Raw genomic sequence first — 13,032 nt, forward strand, 5'->3', positions numbered from 1 at the left:
ACTTCTAACGAAAAATAATCGATCAAGACATTTAAATACATCCCATATATATATCCCCATTTGGATTGAATATGATGAGTTAATGACTTTATTGAACTTATACAGATATTTTCACTTAACAATGGATGGCATTTTCGGGGAAATTACAGAGAGAGCGAGAGGGGTTATAGTCGGATGACTTCAAAATTTGAGTCAATTTGGAAAATGTAAAAGTTTCTGCGAAAGTTGATCTGACTTATGGATAGTTTTAATGTAATGGAGTATGATTGATTCATTCATTGAAATTGGTATACATATCGAATCGACTTAATGATGCAGAAAAGTGAAACTATTAATTAAAGGAAATTGAAATAATGACAAATGAGAAAATTTATGATTAGCTCTCCCTTGTTTTTAGAATCTTAGTGAAACAAATTTTTTTTGTGCGAATCATAGACTCTGCTGATACGCATGCACGAATAATATTACTTTTTTTTACGCTAAAGTGTTTTTCAAAATTTTGCTCTCCCTCCGTCCCGAACAGGGAAAAAGAAAGTACACTTCACCGAATTTTCAAATGTGTACTTCATTCAAAAGATTATTTATCACGAAAAAATCGTCAGCTCCAGACATTTCTATTAAAATACCATTTATAATACCAGTTGTGTTAGCATGAACAACTTACAATTTAATAAAAAAAATCCTTTTTTTATTAGTCGAATGAATAAATAAAATGTAAACTCTCCGCATTTCCATCTATATAAATACTGAATAGATTGTGAGTGTGTGTTACACATATCGTATCGTACACAACATACAGGGGCGTATCCAGACAGCAATTTCAGGGCGGACCCTGAGACCAATAAAAAAAATTTTGTACGAGGAAATGAAATAAAAACTGTTTTTTTTAGGAATCTCATGCCTGGCCCGGTTCACTCTAGCCCCTTAATAGATACGGCTATGATAACATATATTCATGACGACGACGAAAACATGTCCTTTTTCAATCATCAATTCAAATTTAACCGTTCCACTGTTTTGCGGTAGATTTGACATAGTGGGATAAAAGAATGTTAAAAAAAAGTAATCTGGATATCAAGTCACAGTACGACATCCATCAACCACGGAATAACAACGTCAAACTTATTGAGAATGACAACTTTTTGTGTGGTGTGTTATAGGCGAACAGATGAGCGATAAACAATGTTTGTTACACAATAATAAAATCGAGTGAGTTTTTGTGTTGTAAATGAAAAGCTCACTATCGGTGACTGACTGTATGCCGTTGTTATTCAGGTGAAAAGTCAAACATTGGATTTTTTTCCGCCAACAGTTGAAATGAATGTAATTCTTAACTTTGTCACCTCTCTGTATAATATTTTCATGCTGAGTAAACCGATGTGTATAATACTAGTGATTCCTAGAAATGTATAACTAGCATGAAATTCTGTCATATCACGACCTACTTCATGTTGATCTAGTAAATTAAATGATTCGACAATAAGTCATGAACATAACAAACTATTCGTGCACACTGACAAAAACCACTAACGAGAACTTGTAATCGATAATTAAAATCTTTGTCTCAATTTGGTTCAGTTCCTTTCCAAGACCATTGATATCGTATAAGTAGAAATTCTTTTTTTCCACTGTTTTAGAAAATTTATGATTTCATACACACACGGAATTTTGAAAACCGACACATTTTCTGTTTCTTAGTTTTACTTGAGTTTCTGATTTCTCCATATAAAAACGCATGCAAAATTCCGAAAAAAACAGTAAACCTCGAAACAGAAGATGTGTCGGATTTGAAAATTCCACGAGTGTAGCTTTGGTTTTCATGCAAAGAGGATTGTACCAAATCTCGCGTTTCACAAGTCGCAGGAAAATTCTTAGATGTTACAATGAGTTTGTGGAGGCAACAGTATTAGTCAGTAAAAAAGTAAAGATGACGCAAGTACTTGTAGATTTTCTTACAAAATAGCTGATATCAATAGGAGTGAATAGGGTGTCTGATTATAATTTTATTAGGAGCGGTGATGTTTTCTCAACATCTGCCACTTGTGAAGCAATTTTTTCGAGTAAAATTTTCATTGTTACATTTTTTGAGCTCAGACACCCCAAATGCATCACTCCTATCAATATCAGCTATTTTGTAAGTAGATCAACAAGGATTTGAGTCACCTCTAAAGTTTTCTTTTGACTGATTTCAGTGTTTTTTTGGAAGTATGGTTTGACTACGTCATATAGTTAGGCTGCGTTTTGTATAATTCAAAATCTAGGAGCAGTTTGATTAAGTCGAAAACTCTTCCAATTCATCGAAAAACGCCGTAAAATTTGACAAATGATGGAGGAATCACCTCAAATACCAAAATCTAGGAATCTTCATAGCAGCAAGTTGGCTATGTCGAAAACAATCCGAATTCACCGAAAAAACTCACGGAAGTTGAGAGATGCTAGAGAAATTACCTCGAATCCGAAAATCTAGGAACGGTCATGGTAACAGGTTGGTTGGTTATTAAAAACATTCGCCTCTACGTTGCGAAGCCAGATCTTAAGAAAGTGTTTAAGTCCAGGGAAAAGTCTCAAATTTAGCAATGATTTTATTGAGGCAAAATTATTCAGAAAGTTGATTTTGCAATTAGCGACTTTTGCATAATTTGCATTTATTATCCGCACCACAGGGTTCATAAAATATTTTTGCCTAACATTCGAACGTAAAAGATTGACGCGGACGATGAGTTATTTTAAAATGATGAACTGTACCTAACCGATGACACGATGATGATTTTTGTTGCATTCCATTATGTATGCCAATTTTTTTTCTCTTTGGCCAATTGGTAATTGTACCAATTTCCTAATGACCACTTAACGCCTTAACGGCACCGGTCATAGAATGATTTACTTTTTAATGAAATGATGTCGCAAAAATGCACAAAATTAAACAAAACGACAGAAAATGCTGTGTGTGTGAACGAATGCCAACATACATTTCTTTTATGGATAAAGAATTGTCTTCCAATAAAAACTGTAACATAAAATACACGAGAGCGTGTAGCGGAAAAAAATTGTAATGAAAAAAAAATAATTATCCAACGATATGAGTGACCATCAACCAAAGTCACATAACACGACCGCGGCCTTCAAAAAATAAATCAAACGAAAGTAATAAATGGAAACAAAAAACCCGTCATTTTCATCCAGATGAGGTCCAATCTCTTTGCTTCTCTCATTTCTCTTGTTCTTTGGTATGTCATCCATTTCACCGAAAATTGATCATATTGTATTTATATAGATAGACCTAAACATAAAGCATTTACCTCGCATTTTAAATTACATGTAAAATGAGAGTACCTATCTATATATACACTGAATGTACTCTACAGGTACGTATGTTGCTGTACAATAAAAACAAATTTCTTTCTTTTTACCTCGTTTTTGTTGAAAAAAAAATGAAAAAATAAGAAATTGCTTGTAGTGAACCATGGGGCAGAGAGTGTTTTCTGTTGTTGCTCTTCTCATCAAATTGAATAATTGGATCAAAGTATTTTGATATAAAAGACTAGTTTTGGATTCATTTGGCAACAAACTAACAGATCTACTCTTACTGAACAGTTCCTCTTTTGGATATTCTCTATCCTGTGCAATTTAAGTGTTGATATAATGAAAGCTTTTGTAAGTGAAAGGATATTAATTTGTTGCACTATATAAATAAAATGTGGTGATTATTGTGTGTTTTGAGTTTGTGGTTTGAAAGAAAATAAAAGAAAGAAAAAAAAAAATTAAAATGGATAAATTGTTGAGCATTGGATTAGAGAATAAGTTTAAGACTTCTAAATGGACATTTTTTTGAAAAAATATTTTTTTTTGTTATTTTTATGAATAGAAAATCGTGTTGGTGTGTGTTTGGATCGCCTATGCGTCCGCTGATGGCTCGTCATCAGGTTCAGAGGGTTATGGCTCTGGTGGATACGCATCGAACGGAGGATACGCTTCGAACGGCGGAGACCACGAAGGCAATAATGATAATGGATATGCAGCATCAGGCGCTTACGGCGCTGGTTATGGTCACCAACAAGCTCAAGGACATGACTTTGGTGGAAGTGCTGGAGGTTATGGTCAGCAACAGGCACAAGGACATGACTTTGGTGGAAGTGCTGGAGGTTATGGTCATCAGCAAGCTCAAGTACACAATTTTGGTGGTAGCGCTGGAGGTCAATTCGGTAGTTCAGGGCATGGTTTTGGTGGCGGTGATCAAGGATACGCCAGTAGCGGACATGGTCAAGAGGAAGAAGGTCATGGATTCGGAGGTGGATTCGGTGGTGGATTCGGCGGTGGATTCGGTGGCGGCTATGGCGGTGGCTATGGAGGATTCGGTGGAGACCAACAAAGTCACGGAGGATTCCATCCAATTGCCGGCCATGGACATCTTGATATTAGCACTGTCGATCTTACACACAACAGTTTAGATGGACATGATGGTAACGGCTTAAGCGGAGGCTATGGAGGAGGATATGGGGAGACTGGATCTGATTCTCACGAACACGCCATCCATACTCATGAACATGCCATACCTGTCAGCAAACACATCGAAATCACAAAACACGTTCCATATCCAGTTTACAAAAAAGTGCATGTACCAATTTCCAAACCATTTGACGTTAAATTACCTCACCCAGTTTTAGTCCCAGTTCCACACCCATACCCAATTCACATTCCAGTTTCTCAACCCGTTGCCGTTCCCACCGTAAAAGAAATTACCATTCCAATTGAAAAAATTGTCCCATATCCCGTTGAGAAAAAAGTACCTTACACCGTTGAGAAGCACGTTCCATACCCAGTCGAAAAGTACATTCGTGTTCATGTTCCCCATCCTTACCCAGTCAAGGTGCCAGTCATCAAAACCGTTTTCCACAAAGTCAAATCTCATGGCCATGGAGGACATGGCCATGGATGGCATTAGATGCTTCAAATTTTGTTTTTATTTGTTTTTGAAAGCCGAGTCATAGTTCCTATAGCATAAAATTGTTTAAATTTCAAATTTAGCTCCAAATTTTCGATATTTAAACACGATATTGTGCTAATTGACATTTTTATTGGCTCATTAACGCTTTCAGCCATAAATCATTATTTCCATTCGACACGCAAGACCATCATTAAGCTTTCTTTGTATATATAAGAGATGAACTGTTAGGAGTTAGGATATTTGCTTTGTTGTTATTATAATCTTCTGTTTTTATTTCTTTCTTTTTTTGTTATTATTTTTTGTTGCTAGTTTTTTAAAATAAAGAAAAAAAAATCGTAACTTGTAATTGAATGGTGTTTCTTTACTCTATTTCTACTGATGGTGCTTCATGGAAAAACCAAGAAAGAAATTTTTTCTTCTTTTTCATCAAGATGATATATACCTGTTCCAGCAAAATAATAAAGCTGGAGATGATTATACATAAAATAATGACATTCACATGCAGTCCATTTGGTAAAACTAACGAACTTTTTTTTTGCACAGATTAGTGGTAAACCATTATGGCGCGTAAGGTTCGTGCGTAAGCAGCAATTTCGTACACTTTTGACATTTTTGTATAAAGTAGAAATGTCAAAAGTTTATGCAATTGGCGTATTTACGAACCATAATGGTTTACCCCTATTGTCTCTGTTAATCTAACTGTGACGATGGTTTTGTACGTATCAAAGTTACAGATCAATTAAATTTACATCTTGTTTAATGATTGAAAAATCTTTGTTGACGCAATTATTCGGAATATTTTTTACTTCTTTCTTTTTTCGGAAAACCAACAAAAACTCTGATTGCATTGAACTTTCATTTTATGCATGAAATGTGTAAATAATTTTTAACGTTCACCTGAACGAAATTATTTTTGTATTTTTTTTTCATCTTGTTCAGCTTAACTCTTTAATAGACCGATTGAAAATATGCAAATTGACATCCATCGTTTAATAAAAATCATTGGAGCGAACATGGAAACGTTTCCTTTTGCTATACTAACATAGTTATCGGAAAGGAAAACGTTGACAATATGTTAGGTTATTTAACGCAATGGAGTAAACACGCCGCATCATAGCACAAAATATTCCACAGCAAGGAGTTACCACCGGTGTCAGCCGATTGGAAATGGTTTTCATATTAAAATTTTTAATTTTTTTGTGCGTTTCGTTTTTTTGTTAGCCCGGTGTTTAACACATACGATAAAAATATTTAGAGCGGAAAAATTAACATTCTTCAAAGGGCGATTTTGGATGTTTTTTTTTTAATGCAATTCAATGCAAAATCGCAATGATAAAGCCGTAGGCAGATCCAATCGGGAAAAAATCGCAAAATCAATCAATTTTTTTCGGGTCTACTACGGAATACATGCACACTGAATTAGTTTTTTTAAAAGTCATACTTCATTGCATAATGAAATTTTGAAGTTCATTTTTTTCTTACATTGAATTTCTTAGCAGCTTTCCGCTATTTCCCCAAATTTTCCATCAGCAGATGGCAATGTCTCAATGCAAACTATCCTACACTTGTTCATGGAACGTTTTGCTGCTGTCTTGTGTACGAGGCTAGCGGAAGCAACTGAAGATGGTTAGTCCACTCTGACCAGTGACCGCCGTTAGTTCTCGAGGTCGAAGCAGCTTTTCTTTCTTCTTTTTTGTCACTTTACGTGATGTGTGGGCAAGGGAAGAGCTATAGCTCTGTTTGTAGTTCCGAATGATAGTTCTTTGTGATTTAGTGAATGTGAAAAGGAGTCCTGTTTTGGTTTGTGTGCAGATGTCCAGTTCTTGCAATTTGCGCCCCTGAGCTTTTCGTCTCAGGTTAAGTAAAATTGGTATGTGCGAAGTTGTTTTTTTGATACCAACATTGAAAAATGATACTTTCGCCCACGGGGAGAAAGTACTTAACGAAGAGCGAACGTAACTGAACGAACAGCGAAAGTGACTGACGTCACAGAAAATGAGAGAAATGAGTCGAGTTGTCAACAAAATCCGGTCATATTATGCAGAATAATTTGATCAAAATTGTAAAACACTGTGCGCCAGTGTTCTTATTGAAATTAGCATACAAAGTTGATACTTTTTGTTACTGAATGATTTGTTAGTTATATCTTAATTTTTGTGTGTGTTATTGTTGTGATGGCTAAATTATTAAATTTTTCATATACCAGGAGGCTGCCGCCCCCTGGACCCCCGCATTTTCTGACTAAATGCCTTTCTATTTCAACATTTTGTTGCGATGTTTGCGATACGTATCAATTTTCAATGTTGGTATCAAAAAAAATAGTATGAACGACTCGGGGCAAAAGTAAAAAATTCAACCTGTGCGATTAGAGCCCTTGCCTTCGGCGCCCCTTGTCATTCAATGTACTATTATGTCGTCGTAAGATGAAGGGTGCCTTGGCACTATCGTTGTCCACTCTTACCTTGTTAGGCGGCGCTTATTGCATGGATTGGGGTATTAGCGTTTTTTGGGTTCCCATTATGTTCCACTTTGCAAGAGGGAACGAGAAGTAGCTGTGTGAAACGAATGAATGCAATAGCCGTGTGAAACGAATGAATGCAATGTTACTGAAATCTCTGGTTGGTTTGTATCCTGATTTCGAACGTGATGATGAATATCTAATCTGCCTGATGGTACACGGAATTTCTTTAACGGACCTACGCGAAGTTTTTTTTTCAAGCTCGTTCGGTCTCCTTTAGCATCGGCTTTTAAAACCGAAAATGGGGGTTAGGCTTTAAATCCTAATTTAAAACTGAACCGAGCATATTAAATGTTTTGGAGACGGGTCTCTTGAGCGATACATTCATCAATGAACAATAACGAAGAAAAGATTGAAGATTGAAAACATTTTATAAAAAGAAAATCGATGAAAAATGAGATTCCCACTCATTTTCCACACCAATTCTCACATCCACTCAGTGAACATAGTCAATAGTCTTTTACGTATCCAGGGATAAAAGATGAAAAGTTGAGTTTCCGTGTGAGTTTTGTTGATCCGAGGCGTAAAATTTATTTACGTATTTGTTTTGGACGGTATCTTTTAGGTATTTCGCGAGTTGTTGCTCGACCGAAGAGACCGTCCATCTTTTCTAAAATCGCTTTTCATATCTAGAATTGGTTTCGATGCGTCAAATCGTCAACAGTCTTGTGTATTAGAATATGAAAATTACAGTAATGTTTTAACATAATTTGTATCTAATTTTTAGTGTTTTAGCTCTCGACCGATGATTCGAAATATTTTCTAAATTACCAAAATACTGAAAAATTTCCGAAGGCCCATCCATCATGCATACTAACAATAACGACATTCAAAACAACTTTTAAAAAATTACTTCGGGTAAATTAAATAGGGCAACCAGAACTAAGGAGCTTTCAAATGGCATAATCATTCCTAATTGCAAACTAAATAAACGCCAATCATTTACACCGAAACTTCATATTTTAATCTGTACACCGCACCGGGTCGAGCCGGATAAGACCGTTTATATTTGAAATATTAACGGGTGTTAGGGGGTTTCTTTTGAAATGAAAATCGTCTTTTGCAAACGTTTTACCACATTTCCACCAAATCATATCATCAATCTAAGCGATAAAAATCATTTTCATTGGAAACAATTGCTTAAAAGAATCCTATTCCGCCAATTAAGCGACAACTCAGCGACTAGACAGACAATCAAAAAGTTTAGATTGGAAATTTTTATAAAGGCTATGGATGACAGATAAAGGACGAAAAAAGCGATATATAATACGCAAAGGCTGTAACAGTGTCTCAAGAACAAAACAAACTTAATATCGCACAAACGAACGACAACATCAAAAGACAACGCATATATGCCCCGAATGATTGTCATTTTAGACGAGAAAATCAAATAAATTTAAATTAATACCGTTTCCTTCGTTCTAAATGATTGGATAAACGTTTGCTTAAGACTAAAAAATAAAAAAGCAACTTACCCAACAAAGGAAGAATAAAAATAACAAATAAAGTACAAGACATAACAAAGCAACAATAAAAAAAACATGGAATAACACAATCATCAAACAGCCGCAGGGTCTTTTCAAAGATATTACTTGAGCTGAGTCATACATTATATAGTATGGTTGTGTGTATATGTCGTGTATAGTGTGCGCTTATGATGTAATAGTACCACTTTTATTAGGTAATTGTAAGCAATCTACAACTTTTACCTTACGATCTTTGGTTGTAAGAGATGCATTACGTATGTAATGTATAATGTTCTCATAATTACTTCGTTTATAAAATCTAATTTTCGAACCGAGAAATGTTTAAATAGATTATCATGATGATTAATTGCAAGTGAAGAAGGTAGCAGACGCTGTGTGGTTAGCCCGTGCGATTCCACCGTAACCCTAAAGTATACTTGACGCCTTGGAATCTCACAAAACCAATTACTGTTTGTATTTGAGAACCAACATACAATCACCACCCAAAACAAAACATTACCAATCATTCAAATTCTTTCAATTCTAGAACTGGGAAGATGGTGAATCATGTCCCATAGTCGAATTTTGCGAACCAACACATTACCACCTCAATAACCGAATAAACCAAAAGGACCAGTAGGAGATCCAAAAAAAACCTCTCAAATCCTATCAATTCCATGAATTCTATAATTGGCAAGATGGTGGATCATGGTTGTGGAATTTTGGAAGCAAAGACACTGTCACCTCAATAATTCTGGTGGTCAAAATTGTATCAAACAATTGTCGTAAGATTCCTCCGCTTAAAGGCATCAACAACCAAGTTATTCTCACGAACACTGGTAAAGCTGACCTTATTAGTAATACTTTCAATTTAGCTCACTCGGTCACTTAAAATGATCTCAGCGATCCAATAACAGAATCAGCTGTTAATGGATCAACCAGATCAACCACGATAATCAATTACTTGAATCCGGAGGTCAGAGAATCTGATTTGCCAACTCCAAGCGAAGTTAAACGAATAATTCAGAAGCTGAAAAACAGGAAAAGTCCTGGAATTGACAAGATCAATAATGTGCTACTTAAAAGAATCCCTATTGAAGGCACTGTGTTTCTTACACATGTCTGCCGTGCATGCTTTAAACTCAGCTATTTCACTGACGAGTGGAAGCATGCAAAAGTCATTCCAATTCCCAAGCCAGGAAAAGATCTATCGTACGCGAACAATTACAGGCCAATTAGCCTCCTCAACGCTTTAAGTAAAATTCTAGAAAAGGCCATAGCTAGAAGAATTAACAATCACTTAACGGCGTGTGATGTACTTTCTGAAGATCAGTTTGGTTTTCGTGAAGGTCACTCTGCCAACCATCAACTTATGAGAATCTCTAAATCAATCAAGAGCTCTCTTATAAAAATAGAATCGATAGGTATGCTGGGCTATGACGTCGAAAAAGCGTTTGACAGTGTATGGCACAAGGGCCTTCTTTTCAAATGTACATCACAAAACTGGTGAATTCATTCTTGACCAAAAGGGCTTTTCATGTATCGATTGGTAGTGACTCAAAGACCCATAACATCATAGCTGGTGTACCCCAGGGCAGTGTACTTAGTCCAATTCTGTATAATATTTTCATGTCTGATTTAAAGATCTCATACGGCGATAAAGGAATGTTCGTAGACGATACGTCAGTACAAAAGTCCTCGAAGAGTCCTAAAATAATCGTCAAGAGTCTCAATAAAGCCAGCGAGCAATTGTCAGATTATTGTGCGAAATGAAGTGGTATCCGGCAGTAGAAGTGTCTGTTCTCAATAATAAGATCCAATGGAAGTACAGTATTAAGATTCTGGGACTAACACTCGACAAAACAATGACTTTCAAAGAGCACATTGACCTTACTGTTGAAAAGTCTCTACGACTTTTTGGGTCGCTTTACTCGCTGCTAAATAAAAGGTCGAGGTTAAACGTCCAAATAAAGTTCTGATATACAAAGCCATCATTCGAAGTACTCTGTTGTACGCTTGTCCGGTTTGGGGCGAGTGTGCATCGTCACATATTGTCAAACTACAGAATATCCAAAACAAGTGCCTAAAACTTATATATGGGCTTCCTATTACTTTTCCTACGTATGATCTACATAGATTTGCAAACATACTGAAAATCCAAGACCAAATTGAGAAAATTTCTCAGAGATTCAAAAGCAAATTGCTTATGTCGGAAAATCGTCTGATTAGACAGTTGCATTGACTACTAACAGCTACTACAGCTACCGTGAGGGTTACAACCAACCTAAATTATTCCAAAAGCTGGAAAGATATAGTAGTACGATTCTGAGGGCTCAAGCTCATGATCCAGTGAATCGATTTTCATAAATTATATTTTCCTTAGTTGGTGTGGTCAATACCACTCATTTGCGGCATTAGTACATGTTGTACGCTCTATACTTCCGTAAATATATGCCTTGACCAGCCATAATAGCATTTCTTCGACTATACCTACTCGGCCGACAGAAAACGCTTTTTTTGAATTCGTCATCTATAACCATAGGTACAAGATTTGCCTTTCCGTCTGCTTCAAACTGCAGATGTTACAAACGGCATAGCGGTATTATAAGCCTCCAGTACTTCGTACGGGCTTAAACAGAAGAAGACCGAACCTATGCATCTGGTGGTCCTAAAGCGATATTTCATGTATTTTGTCGGTAAAAGTGGCATATTATGTAATTAAGAGTTCATTGCATCTATGTGAACCAATTTAAAATGCGTAATTTAAACGATAATCGTAAATTGCCGTCACTAAATGCCACCATTTAACTTATTTATTTAAAACTTTATTGTGATATATGAAAGCGGAGCGTTTTCTTATCATTGAAAGTACATTCAGATAAAATATATTATCCTCGTATAAAATTAGTGAAATAAATGCATCCTACACACCAACAGTATAAATACATCCACTTTACAGTCATATAAATTAATATTACTACTGAAACATATCCGTGAAACAATATGTTCGTATAATTTAGCAAATTATAGGGGTAGTTAATGCAGTATCATAAATGTACAAAATATTGCATGTGATAATAAATTCATGGAGGGAAAACGTATTTATAATAGACAAATGTGTGACGGACAAATCAAAAATAATATACTTCGCATCTGATGAACATTTTGAATCAATTGAATATTTTAACGTGCACATTTCATGTCTTCGTTTTTGTAGAGTCCTTTAAGTCAGTCATTCCGTCATTCTATGTTATTGATTTAAATACTATTTTCAAAAATAATAATTTCTGTTTTCTTGAAACAAATAATCAATTTGTCAATCACTTTATAATGTAGTCAGTTGTCAATGCACTTGTGTTTTGTGCTTAAAATTGAATTAAAATTTTCATTTCCGCAGTCACGATGTTGCACGTCATTTTAATTTAATTTACATTTTCAATATGTCAAAATTAATTTGCGTGTTTATAGGTTGTGACGAACGAGCGTCTAATATTATAAAGAAATATATAAAGGAATAAAAGCGAAACTAGTTGCGTTGCAATTTTCATCACCTTGTTTTCACACTTTCAAAATACACAACCCACTATAATCAGAACGGTTTGCAGAACTTCCGTGATATAATAGAGCTGTGTAGTGGGAGGAAAGTTCCGGCATTGCGTGACACGTTATGATTGTGTACTGAATTCCTTTCAAATTCAGTTTGGCTGCGAAAATTGATTTGAGCATAACTACATCAGAATACACGTGTAGCATTTACACATAACATTTAGGACATAACACCGTGGTACATACCAGAGAATTTTGTTTTTTTATTTTGACTGCTATTAAATGATTGTAACGTGTCCCATTGCAGTTGTGGAATTAATTTTCATCGCTGATGTACGCGATTTCAATCCAATTCATTACTCATGTGGTCTTCGTGGGTTGTAGTTCAGCTATGAACAAAGAAGACTAATCTCAATTTTGTTTTGTTTGCATATGTGTTGATATCGCATGTGGAATGAATTGGGTTGAATGAGATTTCCACAAACATGTAATCCATTACTTGTTATTTTGGAATGTTAAATTTTGCAAAAACGGAGTAGAGAACGGTTTTGCTTTGG

The 13,032-nt window shown here is 35.5% G+C and overlaps 1 protein-coding gene across 2 annotated transcripts; it reads left to right on the top strand.

The window, feature by feature from the left end:
* Nucleotides 1–3,516: 3,516 nt before the first annotated feature.
* LOC119068641 (glycine-rich cell wall structural protein 1.8-like) lies at nucleotides 3,517–5,273 on the top strand. 2 transcript variants are annotated; one of them, XM_037172313.1, is made up of 3 exons: nucleotides 3,517–3,654; nucleotides 3,866–4,040; nucleotides 4,092–5,273. In XM_037172313.1, the coding sequence occupies exons 1-3, from the start codon at nucleotides 3,643–3,645 to the stop codon at nucleotides 4,940–4,942; spliced, it is 1,038 nt and encodes a 345-aa protein (XP_037028208.1). In that variant the 5' UTR covers nucleotides 3,517–3,642; the 3' UTR covers nucleotides 4,943–5,273. The 2 variants fall into 2 exon arrangements, with proteins under 2 accessions (XP_037028208.1, XP_037028207.1); XM_037172312.1 differs by having other exon boundaries at nucleotides 3,866–5,273.
* The last annotated feature ends 7,759 nt before the right edge of the window (nucleotides 5,274–13,032 follow it).

The sequence above is a fragment of the Bradysia coprophila genome (genome assembly GCF_014529535.1).
Source record: "Bradysia coprophila strain Holo2 chromosome X unlocalized genomic scaffold, BU_Bcop_v1 contig_20, whole genome shotgun sequence".
NCBI classification, from domain to species: domain Eukaryota; kingdom Metazoa; phylum Arthropoda; class Insecta; order Diptera; family Sciaridae; genus Bradysia; species Bradysia coprophila.